At 43.9% G+C, this 23,810-nt stretch overlaps 1 protein-coding gene across 15 annotated transcripts in view; it reads right to left on the reverse strand.

The window, feature by feature from the left end:
* Window positions 1–23,810, reverse strand: part of RAPGEF1 (Rap guanine nucleotide exchange factor 1) — a 135,509-nt gene that overhangs the window by 56,117 nt on the left and 55,582 nt on the right. For 12 of the 15 annotated variants that reach the window (XM_072778415.1, XM_072778419.1, XM_072778417.1 and 9 more), the window contains exons 2-5: window positions 10,976–11,115; window positions 10,279–10,392; window positions 5,019–5,197; window positions 706–862 (exon numbers count right to left, since the gene is read on the reverse strand). In XM_072778415.1, the coding sequence (XP_072634516.1) occupies window positions 706–862; window positions 5,019–5,197; window positions 10,279–10,392; window positions 10,976–11,115 (590 nt within the window). The remainder of the gene's footprint in view (window positions 1–705; window positions 863–5,018; window positions 5,198–10,278; window positions 10,393–10,975; window positions 11,116–23,810) is intronic. The other 3 variants (XM_072778427.1, XM_072778426.1, XM_072778421.1) reach the window with 1 other exon arrangement.

Here is a 23,810-nt window from a genome sequence, read left to right on the forward strand (position 1 = left end):
CTCTACTTTCTTTCCCACTGCTCACAGCCCTAATCCTGATCCAAAGACCCTCATCCACTTCATGCTTACATTCTGCCTCGCTCCTCACCCACTAGGACTTACTGTCTCAATTACAGTTTGTCTTGTGGACCCCAATTTCAGGCCCTCTATGGCTTTCACCTCTTACCTTAACTATGATTCATAATTTCCCACTGTGCTGTTTCCAACTTCCCTGGCTAGTAAAGTCACAGATCGCATCAAGGATTTCAAATCCAGACAGTTTCACTTCTTACTCATCTCAATCCTGCTTTTCTACCAAGAATCCCAGAAGTTCTTAGAACATGAAAAGATAGCATCTGTCTTGCTGAGAGTTTTGCTAAAAGTCAATGCAAAACCAATTTCCTCTGCATTTTGTCTAGCTGGCAAGCACGCAGAGCCAGAGCTGTAATGTAAAGACTTACTGAAGATTTAATACATGCTCAATAAATGTTGATTGCTTCTGGCAGCTTTTCCAGCTATGGAGATATGCACTCCAAAGGTTTCTATTGCTGTAAGAGCCATTTGTAGCAGAGAGAAGTAAATGGCTATGGGACAGAGCAGGACACCCCCACCAGAGATACTGGAAGACAGTTGTTTTAATGCATTCAGTTTTTTAATGCATTCAGTTTGGGAGAAAGGTCTCATGTGACAGATGTTCAGCAGGGAGGCCTAGCGCCTGCAGCCTACCTTCACTCCATCCAGTACCGCCTTGATGACCCCCTTCACCGTTGTCACCGTCTCTTTATCTTCTGAGTTCACACCTTCCAGCATCACTTGGTCAGACCAACGGATGAGGTTGGCAAGACTTTGGTACACTCGGCTATAGCAGGAGGAGAGGGCTGAGCTGGAGGAAGAGAAGAGTTTGTTAGGAACGTTAAACGGTGACTGTTTAACACAGAACTGTTTAATACAGAACCAGTTTCTTGGTGATGGGGGCACGTTTCTCAATTTTTCTAAGAGCCACACCTCCTTTTTGATAACAAACTGTCCCCACCCCCTGAACCTATGCCCTTATATCCAACAAATGCTGTACAGAGCTTTATATTTGAGTGTGTCATAAAATCTTTTTTCATTTCCCAAATATAAAAATTCCATCGCTATAGTTTATATACTTCTTCAAACTTCACCCCTCCCTTGCAAGATTCTGGCCTCTGTTAAGGAGTGTCCTAATTTCCCCTCCTCCTCGCTGCTAATCATTAGTTAAAGCACCATACACTTCTTATTTTGATCAGACGAACATGTTAAATGTATCACAAGGAGCCAACAGGTTTGCAGATTTTAGCAAGCAGGATCCTTTACTGAAACAGCCTCTAAACATAAGCTCCAACAGATCTGTAACTCACTAGAATTCCTTCTACCATGGGCTCAGCTTCATCATCCTCTGCACCATCTCCATGGCAGACATGCCAGAGCAGTACTCCATTTCAAAAGCATGGCAAGACGACAGATGAGAGGAGAGGAGGCCTGTGGCTTGGTGGGGGGAGAGGGGGAGGTGCCCATTGTACACTGGGATGCCCACACAGAGCGGAAGGCCCAGCAACTTCTGGACACCTCAATGATCAGAGAGGGGAGGCCCAAATGTAGACTTTTTAGATCTCCTACACAGTTTTGAATAACTAGAGATAATTTTTCCATTTTAAATATTATACATTATAAGAGAGGAAGAGCAAAAATATGGAAAAGTTGGGGGATGCTCCTTCCTCCACTGAAAAAAAAAGTGGGTAGAGAAAAAAAGTGAGGTAGACATTTAGGGGCCAAAGATAGAATTTTGAGAAAAAAGTAGAATATTGTAAGATATGATTAAAACAAGTTCTAAAAGGGTGCCTGGGTGGTTCAGGTCATAATTCCAGCGTCCTGGGATCGAGCTTCGTGTGGGGCTCCCTGCTCAGCGGGGAGCCTTGATTCTCCCACTCCTGTTCCCCCTACTTGTGCATACGGTCTCTCTCTCTCAAATAAATAAAATCTTAAGAAAAAAAAAAAAGATCTAAAAACAAAGCTATTTAAAATAAAAAATCTGAACCAAACAATGCTCTAGTGAGAAGTTCTTCAAAATCAGGTAAGGAGGAAAAAGTTTTTCCAGGACATCTACAATTTCCATTCAGCCAGTCATTCCACTCTGTGCATGTTCCAACAGGAGAAAAGAACAGTCAAAGAATGAAAGCAATGCCTTGAGTCCCATTAGAAACAAGAACAATTTACCAAAGGGGCCCTGGGAGAGCCAGGGTTTGGCTGCCTCAGAGAGCGACAGGAGTGATAAGTATTGGGTGTTGGACCCACTCCCTTGGGAAGGAGGGTTGCTGGAGGGAGACAGGACCTCAGTCTTCCCTGGAGGCTGGACTGGAGGTGCTGGAAATGCACCACTAGCAACTCCCCCAAGCAACCCCGCCTTTTCCCTCCAGGTGGGACCAGGGGAGGCCTCAGTGAACAAGGACTGGCTGCCTTCTGCCAGAGTGCCCGTGAGGGATTCCACCAAAGTGCCAATCACCCTGTTGAGCTATGAGCAAGGATTAGCTGAAAAGGAGGTGGGGAGATGCTTTTCCCTACTACTTAAATTCTACTTGCACCGGATGGTTAACGCTTCCCTGAGGGCACTTGACGGAATCTGGCAACTGTGGCCACGCTTCACAGAATTAGCTTGGGAGCAGAAGATTCCTGTGTCAGGGGCTAAGGCATTAAAAGGAAGGAGGGTTCTGGATGTGAAAATATCCACAGGACTAGTGGCTGGTCAGTTTCTGAAATGGAGGGAAGCCATCAGTACTGAAGGCAAGCATGGATTCTGTTCTCAACCGTCTCTGGGTGTTCTGTGCCTTCCAACACTGCTTACACTCAGCAATGCAGCCGCTTGTTCCAAAGCCAGCCCACCACTGTCCCAGCTCCCTAGGGTAGGGCGACCAAAAGCCCATCAGCTAGGACACACCACGCAGAGAAAGCTCTGCACAGAAGACAGGAAGACACTTTTCCAGCTTATAAACTGCACTGGAGGAACGAGATGACAGAAGGGATCGAAGAGGAAACTTCAAGGAAGAGCTGTCAGGGCGACCAAGAAAAATACTATCAGTTGACCTTGCAAGAATTTCAGGAAGAAAAGTCCTGGAAGTGGTATCAGCCAAAGAACTACCAGAAAAAAGAGAGTCATTGCTGCTTACAGTCACATCCAGGTGTTTGGTTCTCTCTAGGAAAATGCTCTAGACATGAAATCATTTTTGTCAACTACAAAATAGCTATAAAACATCACCATACACCAAAAATGCCCCCAAACCACTGTCCTATCGCTGATCCATTCCTCCAGTGTTGGCGCAGCTAGAAAGGAACCTCCCAGGCACAGCTGCGGGCTAACGCTCCAGGAACAACAGTCCCAGCAGCCACACACATGCACTGTTCGCTGGACTCTCCTAGGGAGGCTCAGCACCTGACCTGAGGCTGGCGGGGCACAGCTCCGACTCCCCACTGTCCCTCGGTCAATGCCCCAAAGTGGTCACACTCTCCTGGCATGATTGCTGTGTCCCCGCCCTCCAGGAGCATCCCATGCCCTGCCAGCCCTTTGCTTTCCTGTTCCCTCCCCTGCCCCAATGGCCAGTCCAATTCTCACCTTTCCTTCAGGCCCTGCTCCAGCAGCTCCTGCTCCAGGAAGTTTAACTGGACCATGGAGCTCTCCTCTAACTCTCTCCCTTAAATCCCAACAGAGCTGCCACTTGGTACCATAAAATTAGTGCCTTATCACACATGGGGAAGTTGATTTTTTCCACTAGGTCCTAACTCTTCCGTGGTAGAGACCATCACACAAGTAGAGGTGCAGGAGAACAGTGCATCAAAAGCCATCCACACATCTGACCCTAGTATACCGTCGGGCACATCCCCTCAAAGAAGAACAGCACTGGGCCCTTCTATGAGCTGGCACGAAGTTAACTACTAGAGAGAGACAGTCCTCGGTCTGGAGACCAGCACACAAATCACTCAGTGTGTGACACCTAGGTAGGGCACAACAGGACTCTCAGGCTCCTCCTCTGGGCCAGGAGCACAGCCTAGAGAAGTGAAGACTGTAGCGGGGCAAAGCCATACCAATGTTTTATCCTCCATGACCAACTGACTCAAAGAGTACAATCCACAAGGTTCAGCTGAGACTCCAGGGCAGAAGGCCCAGGGCAAAGAGCTTCTTAGAAATAAAGACACTGTTTGCACTATCTCCTAGAAGAAGAAAACCATGCACTTCGCTGCCAAGTTCTGAAAGCGGTTCATAAAAGCTCAGTCTCACAGGGCTGTATGAACATTAAACTACCTCAAGGACCTGAAAACAGAGATGCGTTTATCCTGAGCAGGTACCAGAAAAACCAAGCCAGTAGGCATCTGACAGCCTCTCAAAGAAAAAAGTGCCTGCTAGGCTCTCACTTAAGATTACATTTAATATTCCTTTCCTTTCTGACTTAACAACAGAAATGGGGGCAAGTTGCTCCCAACCTTCAAGGGAAAAGTGCACTCCAGCAACAAAAGCAATCTTCCACTCCACATACCTGGCTTCCAGTGACTCTGGGCACTGTCTGGGACAGCCTGGCTTGCCACAGTTAAATGTTTCATGAATCCATGCTCTAATGGGATTCTTCTTTACCTCTTTTGGCCTAATCAGCTACGCAGTCAAGGTCTCTACCAGGCTAGGTGTTAATAGGGCTTAATGTCTCTATATGCCATGGGTAAGGAAGGGGACTAGAAATGTATCCAAATCAATCTGATTACTGCCGATGACCTAAGGCCAAGAAACAACCACAGACTTCTGTGGCTACAGCCCTAGCAAGGGCAGAGATCTCCATCGGTGTCAAGGCTTCATGAGCAATGACATCAACCTTGGGAGAACATCCATTCATAGCTGCGAAAGGCAGGGAGAGGGCTCTTTTCCCTCCCAGAGCTCTTCTCTATTCCCAGAAGCCCATATTTTGAAATGCTCCCAAACCAAGACACTCAGAGGCCTCTCTTGCTCTGACACGGCCAACGAGTTCAGGGCAACTCACCTGTGTTGAATTCGAGGATCGCTCTGCACCAGGGGTAAGATGGCCTCCAGCACCTTGCTGGCTGACCCTGGCAGCATCTCCAGTACCTTCTTATCAATAGCCATCTTGTCCACGATAGTCTTAAAGTAGCGCAAGGCACTAACAACTTCCTTCTCCTTCTCTTCCAGCCAGCTCAGGTTCTGAAAGGAGATGTTGAGCATAAGGAGGGAGGAGAAAGATTAACGGGAGCTGTTTTGGAAAAATAAAGTATGATTTCTAGCTTGAGATCGATGCAAACAGTAAAGGCTTCTTATTGCAGAGACAAAGCCAAGTTACTTTCTAAGGTCTGCAGTCAGGAGAGAGGCTAGTCTTGAAGGAAGGAGGAGGGAGCCTGGACCAAGACAGTTCATTTAGATACTCCTGAATTCCCTTCCTCGTTCAGAGTCTGATGTGGCCTGAGGTTCTGAAAATTGCTTCTCCTCCTCTAACCACACTCCTCTAACACCACTAATCTCATTAGGCATAGGGAGGACTAATTTGCTGATGGCTATAGGAAGCTTACAGAACTAACAGTTAGGTCCCATGGTGCTTATCTATCCAGTAAATCAAATCAAGAAATCCCAAGGTGAGACAGTCAGAGGCATTTATGTCCAAAACCCATTCTCCCAGGACTCCTCATGAGATTCCCACATTCAACACAAAGATGTAGTCCCCACCCAATGAAATGTCATGGCTCTCTCAAAGGGTCTAGAAAACCCAGGGTTTGAAAGGGGGGATGGCTCTGGGGTGAAAAGGTGAAGAAGCCAGAGCAGGGGGCAATGATTCAATCACTACTCGTGTAGCAAATGCTAACAGCATTCACAGTCCCTGTTCCTGAAGAAAGCCCAGCTAGGACAAAAATAAAATACAGAGTTCAGAGTCCTGAACTTACCAGTATGCAAATTCCCATGCCCAAATTTTTTCTCCTTGACTACAGGATACCTCGAATCCAGTCAGTGGCCACACACTGCCCCCACCCTTGGTTCCTTTCCCCAACCTCCCTCTCTATTGGCTCTAATATCATTGACCCAGGTCCCAACTGGCTGGTAGGGAAGGGAGATCAAGGACGATCTATAAAATGGTTAAATCCAAAAACGGATACCCCACCCAAGTAGAACTGATCACATGTCCACTGCAAATTATCATCGCTGTATAGGAGGAAAACTGCCACCTGTGGGCTCTTTGGGGTGCAGTGAATATATAAATAAAAGCAACCAAAGACAAGAAAAATGTTTCTAGAAAAAGCTGATTTAAACAATAATCTATAAATAAATGATAGATAAGTGATGATGATTCAGAATACTAGCTCTTTTCTTCTTAAACAATGGGGAAGGTTTAGTTAAAACGTTCTACACTGGAGGCATTTAATGTGTAGGAATATCAAAAGACAGATATATAAATGGGATCATGAAGTAAATAGATTCTTTGGTCAGTCAACTTCCAAAGACCTGATTCACTTTCTCTCAAAGGGGTACTTCGCCAAAGGTGGTCTGTAGACCTCAAAGATGAAATTCTTTAAGAGGGGGAACCCTTCCCTGCCCCCATCACTGGCCTCTTTACTCTCACCTTTTTTCTTTTTTTCACGACTAGACGTGTTTATTTACTGTGTTTCCAAGAGGCCAGGCTCTTGTTTCCCACCTCATGGACAAGAGCTCTCTGCTTTGTCATTACCTGCCAGGGCCAGAGAGAACGTGACTATGAAGGATTTATACTTAGACATCAATGTGATGAAACCCCAGCTGGCCAGTCTGGCTAGAGGGTCCCTGACCACAGCCCTGCCATCTCAGCACATCAGGACGTGTTTGGAGCCAGGGATGACGAAAGATGGGGAGGAAGCGGGAAACATTATAAGAAAATGTGTCATCAGGTTTGCTAGGGAGAAAGGGGCTGACGTGGAGATGAGAGGCACCCAAAAGGGGAAGGAAGGCACTTCTGAGCAAAAAGAATCTTCCTGTCATTTGCAGAGAGATCAAATGTGCCACTGAAGAGCCAGGCTGCCCAGGGCTCCTACTAAAGGAACCATCAACTTAGCAGCATCAGGTTTTATCCATTAACTGTCTAGCAAATTACACTTCCAGAATCAATGGCCTCTGAGCACTATCCATTCACAGCACCTCTGCTCCTGAACAGCTATCTATGGCTGTTCAACTCTGGGCTTCTTGCAAAATGCAGCCAGCAGTCAGAAGAGTTTACAGAGAGACACCTAGACAGAGCACGTGCTAGAATTGGGAACCCAAAAACTTGGTTCTGCTGGAGGCTCCCAGTTGCACCATCTCTGAGGCAGGTGCCTGTCTCAACCGGGGCATCCCTTCCCACTGTGAGGGTGACGCCACCATCAGGCCACACACCTGAAAAGGGTAGTGGTGCTGGGGGAGGCCGAGACCCGAAGCCACTGCTGGGCTGGGGAACCACTAGCCTCAGGCTCCTCATCTGCAAAATGGGGAGGATAATACCTAATCTGGGTAATCTAAAATAAAACCAGATTTTGATCAAGGAAACTTGGGCCAGAGCCCAAACTCTGTATATTAGGAATAATAAAAGCTTGTGCATGCAGTTATGATGAGTAAATAAGACAGGATGTGAAATCACCTAGGACAGGGCCTGGGCAAAGAAGAGTCCCTCAGTAAACTGTAGATGAATCTAAATCTATGCTTCTATCGACTGAGCTGCAATTTCCCACATATTTAAATAGGGAATGCTGGGGCACCCAGCTGGCTCAGTCAGTAGGGCATATGACTTGTGATATAAGGATCATGAATTCAAGCCCCATGTTGGGTGTGGAACCTACTTAAAAATAAATAAAGATAAGGGCAGCCCGGGTGGCTCAGTGGTTTAGCACCGCCTTCAGCCCAGGGTGCGATCCTGGAGACCTGGGATTGAGTCCCATGTCGGGTTCCCAGCATGGAGCCTGCTTCTCCCTCTGCCTATGTCTCTGCCTCTCTCTTCTCTCTCTCTCTCTCTCTCTCTGTGCCTCTCACGAATGAATAGAATCTTAAAAAAAATATTAAAAAAATAAACAGGGAATGCCATACATATAAATTGGGATTAAAATGAGAACATATATGGAAATATTCTCTAAGAAGTAAGAGCTAATTAGTAATTAATAATGACAGCAAATGGGGATCCCTGGGTGGCTCAGCGGTTTGGTGCCTGCCTTTGGCCCAGGGCGCGATCCTGGAGTCCGGGGATCGAGTCCCATGTCAGGCTCCCGGCACGGAGCCTGCTTCTCCCTCCTCCTGTGTCTCTGCCCCTCTCTCTCTCTATGTCTATCATAAATAAATAAATCTTAAAAAAAAATAATAATGACAGCAAATGATAAATGTATCTTCAGATTTCTCCAACAGCATCTTCTAAGTTCTCACATGTTGGCAGATTCCCCAATACTTCCAGGTCTGCTTGTGAGCTTCTACTAAACAACAGGTTTGTACCCAGGTCATTTTGGACAGCTGACTTGGGGCAGAGCAGAGTAATTCAGCCCTTCTTAAAGGGTAATTCAGCCCTTCTTAAAGGGTAACCAAACCAGAGTAACATTCTTCCCTGGGCCAAGGCGATACCCTCAGTTCCCTGCTACACAACAGTTCTCAGTCTTTGCACTACTGACATTTTGGGGTGGAGAATTCTCTGTTGTGAGGAGGGCTGTCCTGTGTAGGATGTTTACCAGCATCACCGGCTTCTACCCACCAGATCCAGAAGCATCTGCTTCACCTTTCTAGTGGTGACAACCAAAAGTGTCTCCAGACATTGCCAATGTCCCCTGGCATTTGCAGGAATGCACACGAGTGAAAGACACTTTCACAATGAATGTTCCCCCATGACCTCTCTTGGAGTAATGAAGGAAGGGGGAAAATTCCAAGAACCGAGTGGCCCAAACAGTCTCTTATCAGAGTTGACTAGGAGACACGGTTGTTCTAAGTCATTTTATTCTGGGCTGGCTGCACTAGCGCTACATGACCATGGATGCTCTGCTTGGGGTTTTTGTTTGTTTGACCAAACTCAGTTCCAAGAAGCTGCTGAACAGACTAAACCAGAAAAATCTCTATGGTGCACACCAAATCTCCTACTTTCTTCCTCCTCTGCAGTGCAGAATTTCATCAATCTGGCAAACACTGAACATTTTACTCTTCCTCTTCAGCCTCCTTTTGCTAATGGATGAGGCAGGAAACAGGGTTATTTGACAAAAGACTTCTGGACTTCGAACTTTAATGTTCTCCACTTTTAACTAGAATTTTAAGATATTTTGCTAGTTAAAATAAAAACAAAAATATAGGTACGCTGCAAAATTCAAGAATTATGTGTTTATATAACGGGTCAGTGTTTGCCAGTGACGTTTAATTGATGGTTGTGACAACAGTTCTACTACCCACTATGCTGTGGACAATCACTGGAACATTAGGATTATATTTCTCTACAAGGTTTATTTTTATTTTACATTGTTAAAGTTAATTTTCCTTTTATGTTTAGTGTGAGAGTTAACATTTGGATTTGTGGGACATTCAAAAAATAAATTCTGGCTTTCATAAAGAGGAAACATAGCATCCCGAGGGTTTTAACTTGCATGTCAGATGGCCTGAGCTCAAATCAGGCCATCACTACCTTTCCTGGGTGACGGTGGCCAATGCTTCCTATCTCTACAGCCTCAGCTTCCACTTCTGCAAAATAAGTTTCCATCTCTCAGGACTATTATGAGTGTTCAGTAAGAGAGTAAAAGCATAAAGCACTGAGCATGGGGTGAGGAAAAGACTGGATAAATGTTAGTGGCACAAAAGGTATCCCTGGCTCTGAGAGTGCTTGGTTCTGAGTACTTGGTTCTGTGTGCTCTCACCACATAGGCTTGCTAGACATCTAACACAGCACCTTTTACTGCAGATGCCCCTCCCTGTCCTAACTATTCAGGTCATCTTAGTAACTCAAGGAAAGAAGAGCTGGTCTTGAGAGACGAGACTCACCCATTTCCCCCAGAACGCATTGGACCCAAGTAGCACACCCAAACCAACCCTGGAAAGGACCCCCAAGCTTTCATCATGGAGTGCTGAGCTCCCTCCAAAGACCACAGGGGCTTGGATAAACTCTTAATTTTTACCCAAGGCCCCTGAACTATTTCCTGAACAGTGAAGCCCATAGTCACCACCCACTTGAACACATGGATATTGCAATAGATTTTTCTTTCCATCCCCAAAACCATGGCCCAGGATTCTGCAGTAGAAGGCAAGGCAAACCCAATTGTTCTTAGCATCACACTGACCTTCTGCCTCTGAGACCTGGAAGCCACAGCACTGGTGGACATAAATTCTACTGCCTGCTGCTCCAGATCCAAGGGGAGAGGGTAGCCCTCTGGTAGAAATCTGTCTGTTGCCTCCTGGAAGAGAGGAAACCTGGATTCCTACAGAGCTTGAAATGGCCGTTTGAGGCTGAAGGGAGGGGTTGGTGAACATCTACCGCTGTTTCGACATATCTGACTTGACTGGTCCTGCGGAGGTTACTCGTGTTTGAGGACATCCTTGGCCGGGCTTCAAGGATTTGGCATGTCTCAGAGCATGGGCCCTAAAGCCAAATGAAGGATGTTCTGGATGTCACAAACCTCCCTCTAAGTGTGTGCGTGCCAGGGCAACATGGGGCTGTCTGGGGCAGGGAGGCAGCATTGTGGGGTGTACATGGTGCGCTGAGCTGTTTTAAATGCCCAGAGGGTAACACATCTGGAAAAGGGGAACTGCTCTTGCTGAATGAACTCGACTCTGATTAACAGGAGAAACACTCACCATCCTAAAGGCTCATATTTTACAAGGACGCTGAAGGCCCCTGCCTGGAAGCATGGAATGCTATGGAGTAGGTGTTCTGCACTGAAAGCTGAATCCCCAGGGAATGAACTTAAGAACAGCACAAACTCATAATGCTCGAAGTAGGCGAAGGCCAGGAGGAACACCTAGAGAGAGTTGGCTTACTTTGCTCACAGGCTTCTCCGGATTTTTCACAGAAACTTCAGCTGGTTTTCCCTTCTTTGATGGCGTTCTCTTGATTTTGGGTGAGTGGAATTTGTCCTTCAGCTTCATGGTGAAGGAAGAGAGGTGAGAACGCTGAGAATCTGAAAACAAAGAGGGTACTAATGGTTAGAAGCAGGGTAGGAAGGAGCTGTGCTCCACTGACCTTTTGTGGAGACAAGCATCATCCCTAAACAAATCTTCCCTGGCTGTTTAGAGTTACAAAGGAAAGGAAAGACCGATCTATTGAAACACTTCTGCTCACACAATTTAATTTCTGCAATTTCCATGTAAATTAGGTTGTTCAGAATTGTGGAAGTCAAAGGCAGTCAAAATAGCTATGGAAAAAGAACTCGCAAATATTTCCAGTGTCTTCCATGGAGTTTGTATGGTGAGCTAACCAAAGTCTAAGGGAACTAAGAAGAAAGAATATTAAAGTAGAATCACAGAAGTGTAGGATGAATGAACTGGAAAGAAAGGCTCTTTTGAATCAACCTTCTGATTTTTGTTAGTTTAGGGAATAGCAATAAGTGTCATGGGCAAGGCCTCAGAGTTGGCACTGGAGACTGAAATAGCACTAAGGAGTTCAAAATCTTCTGGAACACAGTGAAAGACTGGATGGTTTCTCTTCAAGATCAGGAACAAGCCCTGGGTGTCCATTCTTGCCATTCCTATTCGATATTGTACTCCAGTACCCTAACAAAAGCCATCTAGCTTGGGAAGGGAGACATAAAACTCAATTTGTAGATGACCTTATATATGGAAAATCCCAAGCAATCCACTAAAAAACTATTAGCACTAATAAACCAATTCAATAAAGTCACAGGATACAAAGTCAATATACAAAAGTTTGTTGGATGAATGAATCTTCAAGACATTATACTGAGCAAAACAAGCCAGCCACAGAAAGACAAATAACGTGTGATTCTACTTACTTCAAGGTATTTAAGGTAGTTAAAAATCATAAAGTCAGGGGCACCTGGGTGGCTCAGTGGTTGAGCTTCTACCTTTGGCTCAGGGTGTGATCCCAGGGTCCTGGGATCAAGTCTTGCATTGGGCACCCCATAGGGAGCCTGTTTCTCCCTCTGCCTATGTCTCTCTGTGTCTCTCATGAATAAGTAAATAAAATCTTTTTAAAAAATAAATAAATAAACCTAATTTTTCACTTGTTTCTAAAAAAAAAAAGAAAAAAAAAAGTTTGTTGGATTTCTATATAGTACAAATGAATGCTCCAAAACAACATTTTAAGAAGCTTCCATTTAGGGGCATCTGGATGCTCAGTTGGTTAAATGTCCAACTCTTGATTTTGGCTCAGGTCATGACTCCCAGGGTCGTGAGATCGAGCCCCATGTTAGGTTCTGCGCTCAGCACAGAGTCTGCTTAAGATTCTCTCTCTCCCTCTCCTTCTCTCTCTAGAAAAAATAAATAATAATAATAATAGCTTCCATTTACACTACAGGGAACTGATGATGGTTGCCAGAGGGAAGGGGGATAGGAAGATGGACAAAATGGGGTAAAAAGAGAGGGAGACACAGGCTTCCAGTTATGGAATGACTGAGTTGTTGGAATTAAAAGTATAGCATAGGGAATATAGTCAATGATATTGTAATAGTGTTTTATGGTGATGGATGATAACTATACTTGTGAGCACAGCATCTCTACATGCTATGCTGTGCTCACAAGTGTATCACTATGTTGTACACCTGAAACTAGTATAACACTGTATGTCAACTATATGTCAATAAAAACAAAACAAAACAAAAAAAGCTTCCATTGATAATATCATCAAAAAGAATAAAATACTGAGGCATATAATTAACACAAGTGCAAGACATACACTAAAAACTCTAAAACATTTTTTTAAAGATTTTATTTATTTATTCATGAGAGATAGAGGCAGACACAGGCGGAAGGAGATGCAGGCTCCATGCAGGGAGCCTGATGTGGGACTTGATCCTGGAACCCCAGGATCACACCCTGAGCCAAAGGCAGATGCTCAGCCACTGAGCCACCCAGGCATCCCTAAGGCCAATCAATTCTTAAAAGGGTGTCAGGCCATTCAATGGATGAATAAATGCTCTTTTCAACAAATGGTGCTGGCAATGACTGTGGATATTTCATACATAAAAGAACAAGAATGAATCTGGACCCTTATCTCACATCATATACAAAAATTAATGGATCAAAGATCTGAATGTAATAGCTAAAACTATTAACTATTGAACAGTTTATTTATAAACTATAAACTTTTAGAATAAAACACAGGGATACAATTTGTGTGATCTTGGGTTTGGTAATGGTTTCTTAGGATGCAAAAATCCAAGTGACAAAAGAAAAATCAGATGACCTGGACTTCATCAAAATGTAAAACTTTCAACTAAACTTATTGTGGTGATCATTTTGCCATACATACAAATATCAAATCATTATGCTGTACACCTAAAACTAATATGATACTATATGTCAATTAAAATGTTTGTGCTACAAATGATACCACCAAGAAAGTGAAAAGACAAACTATAGAATGGGAGAAAATATTTGCAAGTCATATACCTGATAAGGATCTGCATACAGAAAATATAAACAACTCTTAAAACTCAACAGGAGACAAATAATCCAATTAAAAATGACCAGGGGACTTCAATAGACATTTCTCCAAATAAGATAAACAAAAGAGCAATAAAGATAAGAAAAGATGTTCAACATCATTAATCATCAGGGAAATGCCAAAACCAACTTAAGTTTCTCTTAAAACCCACTAGATATAATAAAAAAAAGACATGTAATAACAAAGTATTGGTGATGGTTGGGGAACTGGAACCCTCCTATATGGGTTACCAGATGACCCAGCAATTCTATTCCTAGTCATATACCCAAGAGAAATGAAAACATGTATCCATATGATTCGTACACAAAAGTTCACAGCAGCATTATTCATACAAATCAATAGGTAGAAATAACTCAAATGTCCATAAATGGATAAATAAAATGTGGCATAAGCATACAACAGAATATTGCCTGACAATAAAAAAAGAAAAAGAAAAAGAAATCCTGTCACCTGCTACAACATGGATGAATCTTGATTATATAATGCTAAGTGAAAGAAGCCAGTCACAAAAGACCATTTATTGTATCTTCCAATTTTTTGAAATGTCCAGAACAGGCAAATTAATAGGGATGGAAGGTAGATTAGTGGCTAAGAATAAGGGAATGGGAGAGGGAAGGAGAGAGAGGGCTTGCTAATGAATATGAGATTTCTTTTGGTGGGGAGAAATAAATATTCTAAAATTAGAATCTGGTGATGGTTGCACCAAAATCCAGTGAATTCTAAACACACACACACAGCATTCTACACTTTAAATGAGTCAATTGTATATGTGAAAAGCAAAAACCCACTGAAGACTTCCTTCATCTCACCATTTACCTCAGTGTTTTTCAGTGCTGGAAATGATCTTATCAAGTAATTAATTAATGTGCTTGTCTCCTCACAAGAATGCAGACTCAGTGAGGACCATACCTGCCCTGTTCATGCCTACATCCCCAATGCTAACAGGGTACCTGGCCCACAGAAGATGCTTAGTAAACATTCATTCAACAAATGAACAAATTAACCAATCAGAAAATACTCCACAAAAAGGACTGCTTTTTTTTGATACTATATGAAATTCACAGAAAATACCTGAAAGTGGTTGAAAATTAGGGAACAGAACATGACCCTATGCAATGGAAAAAGAAAAAAACTGTAGTTTTAAAACTACAAAGCAACCCCCCCCTTCAATTTTTCTACCTATTTACTACTAAAACACTCTTCTAAATAAACGACATAGCACCCTGTGCTACAGGCCTGTCACTGTGTCTATTATTACTGCATGTGGCTTCATTGGGACAAGGTTCAATTCCTGCATCAAAGGCCTTCTAGGTAGCTGGCAACTTCAGATAATCTATCTGCTCTTTGCAAACTTCCTAGAAGCCCACTGCACTCTGGACCAAAGAGAAAAGCCAGAGCCTGACCTTTGCTCACATGCAGAATCAAACCAAACATGATTTTGTAGCTGTTTGTCTGCTGGCAGGAAGCCCTCCTTGGACCCAACAGTGTATAGAAATCTGCAGGGAGCTGGTGCACCTCTCTCCTCATATGGAACAGCTCAATGCAGGGTGAGGAGGGGCTCTCAGCACCTGTCCTTATATACCAGGCATCCCTGGGATTCAAAGCAGGTGAACTGGCACGGCACAGTTTCTCTACCTCTCCTCTACTTTGCCTCTTCTTCCCCACCCAAGCAGGGTAGGTCCCCTATACAGTTTATACTTTCTTCTTCATACTTCAAAATGATGTGACCAGTCTAATACATATGGTGGTGAAAGGTTGAGCTCTGTAGTCAGACTGTTTGGGTTAAAATACTTCAAAGGGATTGATAACGTTCGTGAGATGGCCGTTCGTGAGATGTGATAAAGAAGAAATGAGGTGCTGCCTGTGGCTAGTGCACTGAGGTTCTTATCCAAGGGCTGGGCACACAGTGCTTCTGCACAGGGCACTAACCCAACTACATAAGTTGGATGGGTCGCAGGGTTGATCAAACTGAATTCTCAGCTCCTATCTGCTTACAGATCTGAACTAGGCTATGGTGCAGCACTGAATTTTTAACTGATGAGCCTAAGAAACTGAGGGCCTTACAAATGCCATCCTCCTTTCCCCTAGCACAGACCAGAAGTCTCCATCTGGCTCTTCTACCCTACCTGTCTGTACTGCTGCCTGCCTCAGGATCCTTACAGTCACAGTACTGACCAGGCAGGTTTCCAAGCCCGAAGGGATGTTAGAGAGATGTACTAATCCGTGCAACTTCCACCCTGAGCAACTAAGACTGAAAGTAGGGCCAGAAAAGCAGATGCAAATGGGGAAGTCTAGGCAGGATGCATGGTTTGTTTGGTGGCCAAAGACCTCTAGAGACCTGGGCTGGGTGAGCCAACTTCCGCTTTTGCCTGTCTGCTACCCTGAGGTGCTGTACTGACAGGCCAGATTCACACCTCTGCCATCATGACTAGGGTGGAACTGGGGTGTGCAAGGAAGGCATGGAGGGCCCCCCAAATACTCTCAGGTTCCTGCACTTGCAGAGCCAGTACTGATCATTGATCCAAGGGCCAACGAAGCAAACTGAAGGCAGGAAGTGTATTATAGCACCCTACCTACCTCGGTCTGAAATTCTAGTCTGTTTTGGGGCACAGCTGGGAATCCTATCAGCATTTAAAGAAAGAATTGCATCTACCAATCAATCTCTCTCCTGGGAGTATTTAATAGACTAAAAACAGCTACCTTTAGCACACAATGTGTTAAATCAAGTGGAGAAAGCAGATTCTTTGTAGTGGTAATGAACCTCCTCAACTCTGGAAATAGAAGACAGCACAAACTAGAACACATTTGGACTTGGAGGCTGCTTGTCATCTTTTCCTTGAAACAATGGGTTGACAACAGATTTCAGGTGACTTGAAACATTACTCAAACTATGCTTCTGAGTGCTGATCAAGTACTATAATGACCAGTGAAAGCAGTGCGGAAGGAAGCGACAGGTGGCATCTCTGGTGGGGTGATCTTGCCAACAGCATCAGACACGCTCTGGCACACACACACACTTCCTGCCCCTATTCTCAAGTCCCTCAAGTGTATCAATCATCTGGAGTGGAGGCCAATGCCAAAGAGATGCTCCCACACTATTATTGGAGTCTCAGGGAGCTTTATCAACCACTCCCTTGTTATTTCCTGGCTTTTCACTTAGAAAGTTACACTTCAGATTTTGTATGTTTTTAGAGATTTTCTAGTACTAAAATTAAAGCAAATTTTTGAAAAATTCCACACACACACATGACTTAGAATTAAATGCACGTATCCACCAACTTAGCCTACCAAATAGACTTTTCCGGCAATGATGGAAATATTCTGTATCTGCACCATCCTGCATGATAGCCCTTGCATCTACTGAGTACTTGAAATGTGGCTGGTGGCTGCCACATCGGACAACACAGCTCTAGAAACAGAAAGTTATCAAGTCCACTGATGCCACCACATTCCCTGTTTGTGATCATATCTCTCTTCTCAATAACGGATAACCGTGATTCTGATTATTTTTTAAAGATTTATTTATTCACTTGAGAGAAAGAGAGAGCACGAGCGAGCAGGGGGGAGGGGCTGAGGGAGAGGGAGAGAGTGTCCCAAGCAGACTCCACCGTAATAAGCATGGAGCACAACACAGGGCTCTATGCCATGACCCTGAGGTCATGACCTGAGCCCAAACCAAGAGCTCGTCGCTCAACCAACTGAGCCACCCAGGCAGTCCCCATGATTCTGATTTTTGTGCTTATCATCTCTTACTTTTTGTGACAATTTATATCTATAAGTATAGTTTAACTGACAGCTTTGTGAACTTTACATAAATGGAAATATATTGTAAATTTTCTTACATTCCTGCTTTTTCACTCAGTGGTAGGTCTGATGCCTAACCGTGCTGAAGTATATATAAGAGCTTTCACTTTCAGTGGACACTGGGCTGTTTCCAGCTTCTATAAACAACGCTGCTATGAACATTCTCATATATGTCTCCTGGAACACATGCAAGAGCTTCCTATGAATAGAACTGTCTAACTATACAGTATGTACCAGATTTAATTTTATGGCTTTTGCCAAATGATTTTCCAAAATGACTGTGCCACTTTGCAAATCCATTATTAAGGTCCCAGTTGCTCCATTATCTCCACCAACACCTGGGATTATCAGACTGCTACACTACCTTTATGGCCAAACCTGACCAAAGGAAACAAAAACCCTCCTTCACATAACAAGGGAATGCCATAAACTGCTATTTTATTGTAATCTATCAAATCTGTGAGAGCAACTTCAAAAGTCATTGATAGAACTTAAGAAATCAAAGCCTCAGACCACTGCTCATTATGGCATTTATACCATGGATGGTCAGGAACTCTCAGTGACTAATCTGCTAGTCATTTCTTCCAGAGGAAGGGTGGCTTACATAGCTTCACAATTTCTGTATAAATGGCCATGATGTTACTAAGAGCAGACACTTTCTTGGGCAACCACTGTAGGATGCAGATCCACCTATCAGATGAATGTCAGAGGAAGGACAGGCTGGAAGAGAGGCATATAGCCTGCTCACAGAATCAAATCTCAACAAAACCTCCCAAGCCCCAAAAGTCACACCGATTTTTTCCCGAGTAGTCTGCCAGGTACCAATATTTCATTCTTAGATTTTCAATTTGCCCTTCAGTCAAGCCCAACAAAGGTCTCTGCCTGGTGCTGACAAATGTACATATCAACTGGCCTTTCAAATGTCACTGGTAGCAGCAGCTGGGATCCCAACTTAGCAGTGGTTTCTGTCAGGGCTTAATTCTGCTCTGGATAAGGGCAGTCTCTAAATATCAGCCAGACAAGGGACCACAATGTCTGCGTCATGGTGGATAACACTTTGAGGCAGTTCCAAAATTACTGCAGCCAATCCTAAGAAACACTGTGGTGTCAATTTCTTGTTACCTCCAGTGTACTGGGCACAGAATTGTGGCACAATTGGGAAGGATCTCCATTTGTCCACTTATACAAGTTTCATCCGAAGCTACCTGCCCAATCCACACTACCCCCCCCTTTCCCAAATATGTAAAAAGGACAACTAGAGTGGAGAAGTAGCTTCTTCTTTTAAAACTTAAGGTTTTTTGTTTGTTTGTTTGTTTGTTTTTTTATTTAAGCAATCTCTACTCTCAACTTGGGGCTTGAACTCACAATCAAGAGTCACATGCTCTACCAGCTGAGCCAGGAAGAACTTTCCTAAACCTAAGATTTCAGGGGCATCTGGGGGGCTTAGTGGTTGAGCGTTTGTCTTTGGCTCAGGTCATGATCCCAGGGCCCTGGGATCCAGTCCCACATCAGGCTCCCCACAGGGAGCCTGCTTCTCCCTCTGCCTATATCTCTGCCTCTCTGTGTTTCTCATGAATAAATATAATCTTAAAAAAATAAACCTAAGACTTCAGTGTGTTACTTATTTAAAATTTTAAAGACTAATGCAAAGATAAAGACAAGAGTTCAGGCTGAGTGGGTTGTGGGCACAGCAGGCAGCACGTGGGCTTTGGAGTCAGGCAGTCTCTGTTCTAACCCAAGCTCAGGCGTATACACAGGCAAACTCTGTAACCTCTCTGAGTTACAAGTTCCTCACCTACAGAAAAGCATAACCTCAGGATTAAACATGATCCTGTGTGTCAAGCATTTAGCTGAGGACGTGATATATAGCAAATGCTCAATAAATGGAGGCCATTATGGTTACTTGATAACATCACCAGACCTCTGCCAACACTTAGCTAAAAATAACCACAGCCCAGTCGAACGGAAAGCAACCTGATGTTTCATTTTTTCCAACAATTGCCATATGAAAAGATCCTCTGTCTTACTTAATATAGAACTATTCATGTTAAAACAGAGGGAAAATACTACTTGGGAGTTTTGCAACACCCAAGCCTCTTCTGACATGAAAGTCCGTTCGTATCATCCATGTGTTCAGGCAATCTCTGGGTAACTCTGAGCTGTAGAGTTATAACAAGCAGAACAACCTTGTTATAAAAATCCAAGCGCTGCAAAAATACATAACATAGAAAATGAAAAATCCCTCATATGGCACAGCTGAAATACTTTTCAACTTAACAATATGTTGTGGGCATTTTTTCACAGGAGCAGAGTTAATGGCTGAATAAATGTTCCACTGAAACCTATTTAACCAGTCTCCTGGCTGATGGTTTTTAACTTTTGCTCTTCAAACAATGCTGAATTGATGAATACTCTCATGCCTAACTTTCTAGGCACCTGTATAATGAGATAGGCCCCTAGAAATGGCATTGTTAGGTCAAAGGTGAGATACTATGCAGATGCCTAAGTTGGATGTAGACCAACAGGGACTGAACCAAAGAGTGAGGCTCAGGATGGAGGCAGAAGGGGTAGGGTGCAAGAGTGGGGCTAGGCCTATGACCTATAGAGGAAACCAAGCTTCAGCTTGGATTTGGGCTTAAATCTGATAGAGCCACCATTTTGGATCTCTTTGCATAACTGGTAATGATTAAAAATAGATTTGGGATTGGATGGACACCTCACAAAAGAGGATATCCAAATGGCCAGTAAACAGATGACAAGGTACTCGACTCCAAAAGTCATCATGAAATAATCAATTAAAATCCATAAAGTGATACCATTACATACTTGAATGGATAAAAAGAAAAAATAGGAAACACTAAGGTTGACAAGGATGAAAAGCAATGGGCAGGGTCCACCTGCCACTGTGGAAGGGATGAATCCAGACAGCTAACACATGTTTCCCTGGGGGCCTGGTAATCCCACTCCAGGTGTGTACCCTGGAGAAATGCCCACATGAAATCACAAGAAGTACCAGAATATTCAAAGCAGTGCTTGCTTTGGCAGCACATATACAGAATATTCAAAGCAGCACCACCCAAATGCCCGCTGACAGAATGGGTACACTGAGACACCTGCACATGTGGCATGCCACACAGTAACAACCTACACCTACACATAAAAAATATGGATGAATCTTACAAATCTAGAAAGAAGGCACACACACAGAAGTACATTTGATATGATTCCATTTATACAAATACAAAAACAAGCAACATTAATCTATGATTTCAGCAGTTAAGATAGCAGTTACACTTGGGGTGGGGGGAGTATGCTGCAAGGCACAGGAGGGAGTGAGCTATGGTCTATTTCTTTTGTTTTTTAAAGATTTATTTATTTTAGAGAGAGCAGGTGCGTGTGCATGGGGAGGGGCAGAGGGAGAGAGAATCTCAGGCAGACTGGGCTGAGCATGGAACCCAACGCAGGGCTCGATCCAAAAACACTGAGATCCTGACCTGTGCTGAAAGCAAGAGTCAGATGTTTAATGACTGAGCCACCTAGGAGCCCCCCAGTCTATTTCTTGATTGGAGCTAATTACACTCTGGTGTTCAATTTGTGAAAATCCTCCAAATTACATACTTAAAGCCAGATATATTTTTTCTGATTCATGGTATACATCAATAAAAAGTTGGAATAAAGTAGACACAAAGGCCTTAAGTTCTAAAAGAGTCCACATAATTTTCACATGGGTCAGATTAACAGAGCACTTACAATTCAAGGAAATCCTAGTCCGTGAAACATACAAATGTATTTAACCATGAATAGTCCAGAATGAGTGTCTTCTCAAATAACTTGCCACTGAATATATCTCAGGAAAAATCTGTGGATATCTTTGGAAGTTTTAATTTCATCTTTGTAAAAATAATAAAAGAACCTATATAAGTATCTTTATGATCTTAAATCACTAGTAAATAAGTGTTTTCTAATCTCCTTTCCCTTATTGTATGGAAAATTTAAAGAACTTAATGTAAACACATGTGTATCTTATAATTTCTTTTGTTTTTAACCAAGACTGAATCGATGGATTTTTGTATAGTGTTAACAACAATACCTATTCATAAGGTTAGTCTATGAAATAAACAATATTCATGCTCAACAAATACTTGAGCATCTCATCTGTGCCAGGCCCTGTATAGATTGGGACTGAGGAACCTTCCTCTGCAGATATCCACAGGAACTTGAATTAGGCAGTTCCATCAATGAGTCTGTGTTAAGGAGGCAGATGAGGCTTGAGGTATACATGTGGGCATTGGTAGCACAGAGATGACATAGGAAGCCGAGAAACTAGATGAGAACCACAGATGTACAGACAAAGAAGAGGTGCTCGCTGCTTATTTGTTGAGTGGTCTCTTTCTACACACAAGCTCCTGGTCACTGCCCTGGATGTCTAGACCAGACAGACAGCACAAACCTGTATTCCTGATTCTCCCTCTCAAACCTGCTGCCACTACGTCTTGGTAGACATGAAACTTCACCCTTCCAGTAGCTCAGGTCAAAATTCTTGACTCTGTTCTGCTTACATCTACCATCTGATGCTTCAGCATATTCTGTGAATCCCACCTTAACAGTATATTCAGAATCTCACCACCGTAACCACCTGTACCATTTACACCCTGATCTAAGCCATAGTCACTTTGTGCCTAAACCACTACCATACGTCCAAGAGTCCCCTGCTCCTTGCCTTTCTGTAGTCTTTTCAACCCACTAACTGGAGTGATCCTTGTAAAAGGTTAAATCCTGTTACATTGCCCCTCTGCTCAAAACCCTCCTGTGGCATCTCTTCTCACTCAGAGTGAAAAGCAAAGCCCTTCAGAGGTCCACAACCCCTCTCATACAACTGTCAGAGAGGGCTCTGAATAAATCCACATAAAGAGTTTTCCCCAAGACTTACTCCTTTTATCAAATATTCATCAAGTATCAGACAGATATCCCAAGAAGAGATGAAAGGGGAGCCTCCAGGGTTGAGAGCTGCTTCTCTCCTGGAGTCTAATCAAATGGCTAGATCAGCAGCTCCCATTTTAAACATCCCATTATAAGTCAGGGACTGTGTGAGGAGCTCTAGGTTGCCCCTATCTTCACACTACTACTGGAAGGAAAGTGTTTTAATTACCATTTGACACATGAGGAAACCAAGGCCCTAGTACCGCCCCCCAACCCATAAATCACAGACACACACACCACAGACAAGGCAAGGAGCCCTGACATGTGCTGTGAACAATTCAAGGTCAACACGCCCCAGGGTGGCCTACTCCCATCACTGTTTGGAAATGGTCTAGAGATTCTCAAAGTCACAGACTTCATACACATCCAGAAGATGCGAATTAGTCACTTTGTCCAGAGTTTTATTTCTAGAGGAGAGAGAGAGAGAAGAGATGGGGAAGGAATGCAACAAAGTGGGATAAGTTTATTCTGAGTAAACATTACCACTGCCCTGGGCAGAAAGTAAGCAGGGCCACAACACACCACATCATTCAGGATCCTGGCTACAATAGGAAATGGAGTCCACCCTGACCTTTGTCCCTTAGGTGGAGTTGTTTGGAGCAGCCTCTGTCCCTCAGAGGAACTTGCACGTCAGGACTGGTGCCAGTTTAGAATTCAAACAATGCTCCTCAAGGGCCTCAGGGCATATTTTTTAGCACCATGTCACCAGCAAAGCAGCCCGAGTTGGGGGTAGGAAGGCCTGTTTATTTGGGGCCAGGCCACGATGACAGGTCACAGGCGCTTAGGGACAGTGGAGGCTTTGGCACACAGGGGCTCTGTCAGCCTCGGCTACACTTGGCCCTGCCCAGGAACCCCGAGAACCCATTATTTGTCAGACTACCTTCTGGACTTCTAGAGGAAAAACATTTTCACCTGACAGCAAGCACACGTTTATTTATTTCCCTGCAACAAGGGAAAGAGAGGAGAGCCACAAGCCCCAGCACTCTGGAAGGCACTCACTGGTCAGCGAAGGAAGTGAAGGGACAAGGGTCACCTAGAAAGTCCTTCCCCACCCCTATCACCTGGGGAAACAGGCAGCATCTGATAACAGAGCAGGCACCGTGGGGCAACCACATGCCCTCACTCATTCATTCATTCCACACATCTTTACACGCCAAACATCTACAAATTGTTAGGGTCAAGAAAGAAGCAAGACATGGTTCCTCTCTCTATGCAGCTCCTAACCCCATGGGGGAGAACTGGGAAAGTCCTCCATCAGGACACAGAGTGAGGAGTCTCAGGATGGAGATTGGCCCAGCAAAGGCTTTTTGGTTGCTCACAGCCCTGTTGGAAGGAGGACAGCTCTAGGGGCCTGTGGAAGTGCTCTGTGGCCCAGGACCTCCCCGAAAGAAAACCCAGCCTACTCCT

This window comes from Canis lupus, chromosome 16 (genome assembly GCF_048164855.1).
Source record: "Canis lupus baileyi chromosome 16, mCanLup2.hap1, whole genome shotgun sequence".
In the NCBI taxonomy this organism is placed as follows: domain Eukaryota; kingdom Metazoa; phylum Chordata; class Mammalia; order Carnivora; family Canidae; genus Canis; species Canis lupus.